This window comes from Plutella xylostella, chromosome 13 (assembly GCF_932276165.1).
Source record: "Plutella xylostella chromosome 13, ilPluXylo3.1, whole genome shotgun sequence".
In the NCBI taxonomy this organism is placed as follows: domain Eukaryota; kingdom Metazoa; phylum Arthropoda; class Insecta; order Lepidoptera; family Plutellidae; genus Plutella; species Plutella xylostella.
In genome coordinates, this window is record NC_063993.1 from 2,066,051 (window position 1) to 2,078,422 (window position 12,372).

Here is a 12,372-nt window from a genome sequence, read left to right on the forward strand (position 1 = left end):
TCGGCCAAAAACAGCGGTAACACAAGATAACATCGATGCTGTACGCCAGTTAATTAAAGAAGATAGACATGTGACATACGAGCAGATTCGGGCTTCTCTCAGCATTGGTATGACAGCCATTCAAACCATTTTACATGAAGAACTGGGTGTCAAGAAGTTAGTTTCGCGCTGGGTGCCCCACCGTTTGACCGAGGAACAAAAGTCGGCTCATGTTAATTGGTGTCGATCTGCTCTGCAACGGTTCAATGGAGGCAGTTCAAATGCTGTCTACAATATCGTCTCTGGTGATGAATCGTGGATTTATTCATATGAGCCCGAAAGAAAACATCAATCGGCAGTTTGGGTCTTCGAAGGTGAGGTCAAGCCAACAAAAGTTATTCGCTCACGCAGCGTGTCGAAAAAAATGGTCGCTTCGTTTGTATCGAAAACTGGCCATGTGGCTACGATTCCATTACAAGAACAAAGGACGGTTACTGCTGATTGGTACACAACAGTTTGTTTGCCGGAAGTCGTAAGAGAACTTCGTAAAACTAACCCGAATCGTCGTATAATCCTTCACCACGATAATGCAAGCTCTCATACCGCTCGCAAAACAAGAACGTTTTTAAATATGGAAAACGTGGAGTTGATGGACCATCCTCCGTATAGCCCTGATCTGTGCCCCAATGATTATTTTACATTCCCAAGAATTAAAGATATGCTACGTGGTCAACGGTTTAGCGGCCCAGAAGAGGCGGTCGAAGCTTACAAATCAGCTGTTTTGACAGTATCCACTTCAGACTGGAATTACTGTTTCAATGATTGGTTTAATCGAATGAAAAAGTGCATTGAATGTCACGGAGACTACTTTGAAAAACAATAAAAGTAAATAATATTATGATATCTTTGTACTTTTTTCTATTCCCGATCATTTCGGTATCGCCCTCGTAATAATATGTTACATCATTTCTTGGGTGTTCCTGACTTTTAGACTTCTGCGTCTTTTGACCTAGCTTGGACGCGGTGTGCGATTGATAATCCTAGGATGTCCCATTTCGATGTATACTTCTGGGCAGTTTTCAATAAAAATTGTATAACTTTTTTTTACCCCCTGCCACAATTATAAAAAATGGCGAGCAATCGGTGAGGACATGGGAAACCAGGGTTTAGCTTGACACAAAATGTATTTATAAATAACAACGTGGATTTGGCCTACACTACACGATCAGTCACTTTTCAGTTGGTACGGAGTCCCTACCCCTAGACTACCTACCTACAACAGTCGTAAGCATATTTATTACGTTTTACACACACTTTTCATTAATTAACTGGTACTGGTACTGATGACCTCGACAGGTTTTTGCCCCAATGGCCTCAATTTTCGGGATTAGATGTAGGCCTAACATGCTGCACATGTGGGCTGCTTCCTTCGGCCATTGAGGCAAAAACCTGTCGAGGTCATCAGTACCAGTACCAGTTAATTAATGAATAGTGTGTGTAAAACGTAATAAATATGCTCACGACTGTAGGTAGGTAGTCTAGGGGTAGGGACTCCGTACCAACTGAAAAGTGACTGATCGTGGAGTGTAGGCCAAATCCACGTTGTTATTTATAAATACATTTTGTGTCAAGCTAAACCCTGGTTTCCCATGTCCTCACCGATTGCTCGCCATTTTTTATAATTGTGGCAGGGGGTAAAAAAAAGTTATACAATTTTTATTGAAAACTGCCCAGAAGTAGACATCGAAATGGGACATCCTAAAATTATCAATCGCACACCGCGTCCAAGCTAGGTCAAAAGACGCAGAAATCTAAAAGTCAGGAACACCCAAGAAATAATGTAACATATTATTATGTAGGGTACCCAAAAAAAGCCTTTTTTTATCGCGAAATTAAAATATTTTGAGAAATTAACAAATAAACGTCAAGCGTTCGGAAAAGGTTATAAATAAAGGGGAATTATAAAACGAGCGAACAAAAAAAAACTTTGCGACTGATGATGACATACTGTTCTGTTTTAATAACTTGAGCGGTATGAATTTGAGTAAGCGAAAAATTAACTAAACTGACGACGAATATTGATTTATAATAAAAACCAAAAAGTGGATTGTGATAAATCCATTTCAGATATAAAAAATTTATCCGAGCTACTTCATTACTAAGTGAGCGACTGGAAATACAGAGAGGGCAACTTCAATATTAAGATAGATTCGATTTTTCTAAGTGAGGTTATACTTAGCGAACTACTAAAAAGATCACTTTGAGCAAAGTTTTGTATGCTGCTTTATTAATGATTATTGGTTACTGATATTCTATTTGAGGCCTTATGTTTTTTTTTTATTTTGATACGCTTTTTTAATAAAAACTACAGATTTTTAAATGCGCGTTTGGACTGGCAAAAAGGATCGTGCGACTGTCCCGAATTTTTAATAGATATGTATGCAAACACGTTTTGGGGCTAGCAATTTGGCTCAAAAACAACACCACCACTGGAAGCAAAAATGATACCCATTGGACAAAAAAGAAAACGAGGCCGGCCCACTAAGTCAAAGCCCGCACTTATTTACCAGTGACGATGAGTAGTAGGGCTCCTCATACCTATCAATGTCTCTTAGTATTAATAAGAAGTTTTTTTTAGTTGACAAAAGCGTCTTATTTTATTTTTTCTTCATTTGATTGAAATAAATGCATGCATATTACTTTATTTTTACGGAGTACATTGTTTTATTTAATTACCCTTACATTTCAATAATAAAATTTCTCAACTAATGCTTGTAGCATTAAGTCCACCCTTTGTACACTTATTTTTATATTTGTGCAATAAAGGATTAAATAAATAAATAAATAAAATAGTGTTTCTTCAAATAGTTATTTCATATTATTTATTTTTTTATAAATGTGAGCTCATTATACTCTGCTCATTAGTGTATTTTTCAAAGTGGTTTTTGTATTTGAAACCCTTCATTTAAGATAAAATGCCGCTCAGTATAAAAAATACATTTGCCAAATATTGAAAAAAATGCAGGACGTAACGTTGACACTCAAACAAATATTAGGTTGCTCAAATATTATGAAGCTGCTCATTTTGTATTTTAAGTAACTCAAATAAATGTTTGTAAGTTGCTGTTCTGTTGATTTCTCGTCACTGGCAGTCAGTCGCTCACTTAGTAATTCTATAACCCAAATTAATTGATTTTGACACTTAGAACTGTAATTTACAGTCACTCGTTTTATTGCTACCCATAAATAAATGCACATAAAGTGTCATTACATGATACTGCCAGAAATTGTTGGCATACTTGGTCAGGTATGCTGTTATGTTGGCAGCAATGGTTTTTAGTGTTGCCACAAAATAAAAATAAGCTTCCCCAAAATTTTTGTTATTTTATGTTTATTAAATTTATTTATGCTAAGAAAACATATATTTCTTTACTCCAGCCTTTTTACCGGCTGTATGAATGTTATGAGCAGGGTAATGGGATATTTGATATATTCCTTTTAATAATCAATTGTAGCTAACTGACATTGTAAAATAGTTAGATTAAGCTATAAAGTAGCTAAGTTGGCAACATTACAGGCTTTACAGACAGGGAAGCCAACATAACGGCATAATATTTTTTAATGGCAACATTAAACTGTGATTCCCCTCTTCTCGTCCTCTGGCTCTGCCACTGCCAGTCACACTGTCAGATTACTACGTACCTACTTTAAAATACGGCGTCCGGCCAGTTGTTTGCATTGCAATTATCTCTTGATTCTTATTAAGATATCGACCTCTTGTAACGATCGGATCAACCTCGAACAAAACTAATTGTCTGTGTCTACAACGAGAAAAACGTACCTACTCACAAAGGAAACTCTTTTATGAATGCGTGGTGTACTGTGCTTACTGTGAAATACCGAGTGACTCTGCCATTCAAACCAAAATCCAACGGCTGCCTAGCTATAGGCAGACAAAAGAACGCGACATGGACGGGATAATGTCAAACGCAAACGCTGGCAAGAAGTGTGGCCGCTACATGGGCTGGTCACTCGACGCACAGTTGTTTGTCGACAAAAGCAACCTCATATCTGTGCGAGACCTGATGAACCTCATGCGGAGATGCCTGACGTTGGACATGGAACTCGCTGAAGACAAGGCTGAGCTCACCACCTTGATCAGGGACTTTATGAAGACACGTCTGTTGTTCGGCGAGAAAGCTCGCTTCCCCGATGGCGTTTATGTGGATGGGAATGCATACGTCGACATATTCTCTAATCTACTACTGAAAATTGCAACCAATCACACTGATCCATATACCTACATGAGGCAAGCTATTAAAGAGCTGAATACTGCCACTATTTCTGTTAATAATGCCACTCAATCTCTGAATACGATGCAACATAATGTGCAACGAAATGGTACTCGTTTAAATAATCCAAAGATATACCACACTGAGTTAGTTGAACGAGAGCTCCTTATAAAATGGGCAGAGTGAGTCATATATTTTTTAGTGTCAAAGGAGTACCTATTGTAATCTTATCTTGAAATTAAATACTGCTAAAACTGATAATAGCGAAATTTTATTTTGTGTTATCCTTCTACTCAAAACTTGGCTCATGCATAAATAAAATAATACTTAAATATTACTATTGATGCCGATAATAATATTATGTATTAAGTATGACGTGTTCCTTGTTACAGGTATATGTGTCTTTTACACAGTAAATTAGAAGAGCAGTCAATCAAGAGAATCTGATCATGCATATCCATGCAAGCTGATCAGAACCAAGCTTACTAAGCAACAATGAGTTTTGTAGGTGACCGCTGCTGTTATGTCCCAGGACTAGAATAATAAGGTTTATTAAATAGATAGAATAGTATTCCTTAGTTATTGTACATTTAGGACACCTGGTCACATGTAGTCAGCAACTGAAGATTATCTGACAGGCCGGTAAATCTCCCATTGTCAACTCTAGTCCAGCTCAAGAGTGGTAGTCACTGGTGCTAGACAGAAGATTTCATAGTTATTTTAAGCCGAGGTTGGCAACAATAAATAGGTCTGATGATAATGTGGATGTTAATTTCAGGTAAAATTTCCTTGCGGGTACCTGGTTTAAGAAAGTATTGCCAATTTCTCCATAGTCCGTTAGAGCATAACCAGGTAGGTATTAGTGGTTGAGTTTTGTGTCAAGAATTTTATATGTAGATGACGTATAATGATGAACCAATGCCTGGTTACGATCTAACGGACTATGGAGAAATTGGAGCTAAGGGTTGAATTTTAAATGATCTTCGATGACGAATTTCTGTTCAACCATAAATTGAGACTTCTTTTGACTATTTTTGACACGCGCAGTACCTACGTACACTTATCTTTTTCCTCTCAGTCTGTGCGATAGACTGAAGAAAAAGATAAATACTTACCTATCACTTTCTCCACAACGCCCAAGGTTAACTGGAAGAGAATGCTATTAGCATTAAGTTCGTCTTTGTACAAATTACTTATGTGCAATAAAGAATTCATCATCATCATCATCATCAGCCTTCTATCGCCCACTGTTGGGTATAGGCCTCCTTATTTGTACGCCAATTCCTCCGGTCCTGTGCCGCTCTGGTCCAAATAAAGAATTTAACAATAATAATTCTCTTGTCCAGCTGGAGATGGTGGCTATGGAGCGGCCGCTGGACCTCAAGAAGCAGCTGGTGGTGGAATTCGTGGGCGAGCAGGGCGTGGACGAGGGCGGGGTCAGCAAGGAGTTCTTCCAGCTCGCCGTGGACCAGCTGTTCCATCCCGACTACGGCATGTTCACGTGCCAGCCCGACACCGGCACTGTGTGGTGAGGACTGTACTTTATTTATTTTATTTTACTTTATTAGGAAAACTTAGGCCGAGTTTTTTGATCCGTGGTCAACTTTAACCATTAGTCAAGTCACTTGTCAAACATGACAGCTGCATACGAATTTTGTTGGATTTTAACTAATGGTAGCCATTTTTGACCAATGGTTGAGTTAACTAGGGATAAAAAAACTGGCCCTTAACTAATTTATTTTGTAGATAACAATGACAGTCGAACTAAAACGTTCTGACAATAAAGATTGCAATTTTGCTAAGACTTTTTATAATTGTCAGTTATCTACTCACTTTTACATACATTTTAGAAATAAAATGCTGATTGATGATGGCTTTTAACGGGTTGGACCTTTAATGAATGTTGATTAAACTAGTAGTTACTTACTACAATTAAATTTGTATTTAATTTGTTTTGGTTCAGAATGTTGACTCGACTTGTTATCGCATACCTAGGATCGGATTGCATTACAACCTTGGTACTCGTACCCACCTACCTACTCTCAACAATGTTTAAGCACGGAATAAGTTTTAGCAAACAACATTTTATTGAATTGTGCATCGGACTTGACCATACTTGTTAAGATGATTTAAAAAATACAATGTAACCGAAAAATAGAATTATTTAACTGCATATTTTTCTACGCAGCCAAATAAGCAAGAGTTAAAACGGTGTAATGATTATTAGACAGAATGTGTCTACGTAGTTTTAAAATTTAATTGTAAGTTATTGTATAATTATATTAAATCATCATAACAAGTAATGGTCAAGTCCGATGCACAGTTAAATAAATGTTGTTCAGAATGACCCTTTGGCTTATTGACCAACATTACGAGGAAACCAGAGAGTTTTTAGAACACAGTGTGGCGTAACATGCTAGCTGGCAATGTTTCATTACATGTCCGTAACGTTGGTCAGTGCCCACCTTTAGCTCCAATTTCACAATAGTCGGTTAAATCGTAACCAGGGAAAGGATGATCAATTATACGTCATCTCCATATTAAATTCTTGACAGATGTGTCAAAAGTCAAGCAATAATCCCTGGTTATGCTCTAACCCACTATGGAGAAATTGGCACGTGTACTACTGTAAAATATCATTCTCCATAGTAAAAAGTCACGTGACCAACAAAGTTGCTATGGAAAATGTTTTTTTTTCGCGAATTTTGAAATTCTGATTTCAGTTCCGGGCTTAGATATACCATGCTGCACATGTAGGTTTCGGCTTAGTATACCCTTTTTGCAACACCCTGTATAGTAGAGAGCGTCTCCCCGCAGGTTCAACCCGACGTCCTTCGAGTCGGAGGGCCAGTTCACGCTCGCGGGCGTGGTGCTGGGGCTCGCCATCTACAACCACGTGATCCTGGCCGTCAGCTTCCCCATGGCCGTGTACAGGAAGCTGCTAGGGAAGAAGGCTAGCTTCGAGGACTTGGCTGATTGGAACCCCGTGAGTCGTCGTCTTTCATCATACTAATTAATAATAATAATGTAATTCTTAAATACCGCGATGTAGGATTTGGTATTTGGCTTCCACTCGTCCATGCCATCTGTTGGTCGTCCTTGATATCTCTGTGCAGGATCTATATCTTTACTTCTTATGCTTGCGCGTATTCATTGTAGATGTCGGCACAATTATAAATGCGAAAGATTGTGTGTACGACAAGATCGGGAATAGAATACTTAGGAATAAATTAGAGTGAAACCTTTTTGGTGTATCAAATGTAGTGCTTTTTCAAACATAATTCCATTTTCGAATTTTAAAAAAAGTAAAAAATAAAAAAGTATTGACCATTAGAATTTGACAAGTCGGTGTAAAAAATGGAGCTTACGCGGGAACATTTCCGTGCAATAATTTTTCACAACTTTCGTCGAGGTTTATCTCAAGAACAATGTCTCGCCGAGCTTGTTTCTATTTATAAACTTGAAGCACCAAGTAAAACGACTATATATCGTTGGTATTCTGAGTTTCGCCGTGGACGTTCCTCTCTTACCGCAGTCCCTTCTACTGGTCGGCCAAAAACAGCGGTAACACAAGATAACATCGATGCTGTACGCCAGTTAATAAAAGAAGATAGACATGTGACATACGAGCAGATTCGGGCTTCTCTCAGCATTGGTATGACAGCCATTCAAACCATTTTACATGAAGAACTGGGTGTAAAGAAGTTAGTTTCGCGCTGGGTGCCCCACCGTTTGACCGAGGAACAAAAGTCGGCTCGTGTTAATTGGTGTCGATCTGCTCTGCAACGGTTCAATGGAGGCATTTCAAATGCTGTCTACAATATCGTCTCTGGTGATGAATCGTGGATTTATTCATAATTTCATATGAGCCCGAAAGAAAACATCAATCGGCAGTTTGGGTCTTCGAAGGTGAGGTCAAGCCAACAAAAGTTATTCGCTCACGCAGCGTGTCGAAAAAAATGGTCGCTTCGTTTGTATCGAAAACTGGCCATGTGGCTACGATTCCATTACAAGAACAAAGGACGGTTACTGCTGATTGGTACACAACAGTTTGTTTGCCGGAAGTCGTAAGAGAACTTCGTAAAACTAACCCGAATCGTCGTATAATCCTTCACCACGATAATGCAAGCTCTCATACCGCTCGCAAAACAAGAACTGAGCCCCAATGATTATTTTACATTCCCAAGAATTAAAAATATGCTACGTGGTCAACGGTTTAGCGGCCCAGAAGAGGCGGTCGAAGCTTACAAATCAGCTGTTTTGACAGTATCCACTTCAGACTGGAATTACTGTTTCAATGATTGGTTTAATCGAATGAAAAAGTGCATTGAATGTCACGGAGACTACTTTGAAAAACAATAAAAGTAAATAATATTATGATATCTTTGTACTTTTTTCTATTCCCGATCATTTCGGTATCGCCCTCGTATGTTTGTTTGTTACTTCTTTACGTCAAAACGGCTGAACTGATTTAAATGAAATTTGCTATGAAGTTAGCTGATTAACACATAGGCTACTTTTTATCGCGGAATTCCCACAGAAAACTTTTAATGTGTAGCGAAGCTCGCAGGAATAGCTATTTGATAAACAATAAACGAACATGAGATAGCATGGGCAGTGCAAAAGAAACGTCTCGACTACTCTCGACAAAATAACTCCTCAGTTTCCAGATGACTATTTATTTAGAATTGTCTTGAGACAATTTTGAAACAACACGTTTTAGTATGTTTTAACTACTTCTAATATTGCACCATAACAATATTATTTAGGTACCTATGCACTAGTTATCAGAGGAATGTCATTATCTTAACAATAATTGTTTTACGTGTGCTGAATATCAAGTGTTATGAATGATAAATTGGAAGTGAAAAGGTATTGATAAACATTCTTATTATTCAAGTAGCAAGAGGTAATTTACCTCAGATATCCATTTCCCAGAATTGAAAATAATTAGGTAAGTATACCAATGGGAAAAAAAAATACCTACCAAGGGGACCCTTACGCTTAACAGTCTTCCCCAAACCAACACAAGAGCGCGTATAGGTTTTGCCACCGACGTGAAAGGATTTGCCAGTTGGGACAGGGCTGCCCAGAGTACGCTGAACTTATCTGTACTGTTGACACGCCACTCGGGATGCCCAAAACGATCATACTACCTTCTGTTTCCGACTGCTATACCAACTCTGGTCTAATGCTGACTTACCACCACTGCAAATTAGCAATCAACAATCCTTTGCATCATCGCTTATCCGCCAAATCTGCCATAACGTGTATGGATCTGACACATTTTCTTAAGTAATGCTGCTAGGATTCTTGATTGTTCAAGTCCCGGTGGTGGAACGGAAATAACCATAAATAATTAGTTATGAGTGTACAATCTTGTGCTTTTTATAATATTAAGTTTTGTATTAGTGAAAACTGATAATTGGCTTTTAGCTATACTTTAAAATTGCTATCCATCTATTAATAGCTGTAAGTTATCCTTAAATGTAAAATAAAATAATACTCCCCGTGTTATTTTAACGCTCACAATCATCTTCACTTTAGACTCACGAACGCCTTCCTCCCTAACAACACCCCCTCCCCAGGTACTCTACTCCGGGCTACAGGACATGCTTCAGTACACGGGCGAGGACCTCGAGCAGGTGTACCTTCAGTCGTTCCGTGTCGGCTACACGGACGTGTTCGGGACCGCCCTCACGCACGACCTCAAGCCCGACGGCGGGAGTGTGCCCGTCACGCAGGATAATAAACGGGTGCGTTTTACATGAAAGATTTGTTTGACACACTGATAACAGGAAACAAAGAATAAGATAAAAGATTGCTGTGCAGAGCGTCAAAAAGACTCTAGCTCAGCATGTGCTGTAGACAGTAAAGCCACGATAAAGAAACATTTATTTGACACACTCATAACAGGAAACAATACAATAAAAACAAAGGATAAACTAAAAAGTTGCTGTGCAAAGCGTCAAAAAGGCACCATCTCAGATGTGCTGTAGACAATAAGACCACTGCGCTGGTTTTAAGCTAACCCTGATAAGTTGAGCTAAAGTAACGACGTTTTGTACTGTTTAACTGGTATTTTAGCCAAGTAGCTGAAAATTTTCTATTTTGCAACAGCCCAGCTAGAATAAGAACCATTATTATTTAGACAATAAACTTCCACCGAAAATGCGCAAAAAACTTGCATATATATGCCTGCCTATGCCCTGTAGAAATCAACTTCGGCTTTTTCCAACAAAACCCCTCTTACCAATCCCCCTTTCCACCGGCAGGAGTTCGTTGACCTGTACGCGGACTTTCTCCTCAACACTTCAGTGGAGAGTCAGTTCGGAGCGTTCCGTCGCGGGTTCGCCATGGTGACCCACGAGTCCTCGCTGCCGGCGCTGTTCCGGCCCGAGGAGCTGGAGACCCTGGTGTGCGGCAGCAAGGTACTGTCCCCCCTAGTGCTGTAGCAACAGGGCTCATTGTTGTATAGCATGCTTGGTGGTTTAAGGTACCACGCTAGCATAATAGAGCTGTTTTGAGCGGACGCCCGTAGCGGAGAAGTTTACATACGGTGATAAACTGCTACTAAAAATGTCATCATCATCATCAGCTGCTGTCACTGCTGGACGTAAGCCTCTCCCAAAGCACGCTACTGGATGTGATCTATAGCTTTCCGCATCCAATCATAACCGCCGCCGCCATTTGCCTAGTCGCGGTCTCCACTCCAGAGCACATGAGACTAAATACGTGACTATCCTCAATCCTAACCCCGCCTCATTGTCCGCAGAACTTCGATTTCAAGGAGCTAGAATCGTCCACAGAATACGACGGAGGCTACACCGCGTCATCACAGACTATCATAGACTTCTGGGACATCGTCCACGCGATGACATTGGAGGACAAGCGTCGTTTGCTTCAGTTCACGACGGGCTCAGACAGGGTCCCTGTGGGCGGCATGAGCCATCTCAAGCTGGTGGTGGCGAGGAACGGGCCAGACTGCGATCGATTGCCAACAGCACATACCTGCTTCAACGTACTGTTATTGCCAGAATACGACACCAAAGATAAACTCAGAGATAGACTGTTGAAAGCGATTAGTTATTCGAAAGGGTTCGGAATGCTTTAAATATTTTGGTGGCTGATGGGAGGCGGGTCTGTACAGTGTTTAAAAAACAAATGATTTCATATTTTTGTCTTCAACTTTAAAAATGTAGTTGAGTCCGTGCCAGTCCTGTGTCGAGGACTTTTGTTTAAGTACATAATTAATTATGTTTTAATTATGACAGCAGTTAAATAATTATATCCTTGTTTAATAATGAAATACAAATTAATAAATGAAGCAATAAATCTGAGTGAAAATTTAAAATCGACCGCGTTTTGTGGAAAATGTTTATTTTATAAATGCTTCTAAATTATTTATTGACTAGATAACAATTTTAGATCTATCTATTCTCATAAAATCATTTCTATCTCTCTATTTAATAGTTAGGTTAATTAATACATTAAGATATTATTTGCATGCAAGCATTTGACGCTGTAAAGCGGGGTTTGCTTGGAAAAGGCATACTGTCTTATGCCCAGTGGACGTAGATGTTTTTATTTTAAAGGCATGTTTTCAGAACTAGGTAACTTTCCATTATTGGGTAACGCACACATTAGACGTAATGAGCCATCGAAAATACCTTTTACATTATTTTGATAAAGTGAACCCTCACAAAAATCTTTATTGCCCTCCGGGGGGTCACTCTACAGGGTGTTGCAAAAAGGGTATACTAAGCCGAAACCTACATGAGCAGCATGTTATATCTAAGCCCGAAACTGTAATCAGAATTTAAAAATTCGCGAAAAAAGAAATCTTGTGGGCTTAGATATAACATGCTGCACATGTAGGTTTCGGCTTAGTATACCAATTTTGCAACACCCTGTATATGACCAAATCTAAGTTTCGGAGCGCTGCTGTGCGAGCCACGACTCTATCTCGTATTAAACATGCGGATTACACGTCAGCTCTTGTTCGTTCGTTTTTCGTCAGTACAGAGTAAGGCCTTGGTTTCCTATTTACGCCGTAGGTCGCGTCCACTACGTCTACGCGCCAACGTCGGCGTGTGAGGGA

General features: G+C 39.4%; 1 protein-coding gene across 1 annotated transcript in view; it reads left to right on the top strand.

Moving 5' to 3' along the window:
- LOC105392981 (ubiquitin-protein ligase E3A) overlaps positions 1 to 12,006 on the top strand; it is a 32,207-nt gene extending 20,201 nt beyond the window's left edge. Inside the window, exons 13-17 of the mRNA XM_048624865.1 lie at positions 5,618 to 5,799; positions 7,089 to 7,257; positions 9,860 to 10,027; positions 10,547 to 10,702; positions 11,047 to 12,006. Of these exons, the coding sequence (XP_048480822.1) occupies positions 5,618 to 5,799; positions 7,089 to 7,257; positions 9,860 to 10,027; positions 10,547 to 10,702; positions 11,047 to 11,385 (1,014 nt within the window). The 3' untranslated portion in view covers positions 11,386 to 12,006. The remainder of the gene's footprint in view (positions 1 to 5,617; positions 5,800 to 7,088; positions 7,258 to 9,859; positions 10,028 to 10,546; positions 10,703 to 11,046) is intronic.
- Positions 12,007 to 12,372: the final 366 nt, after the last annotated feature.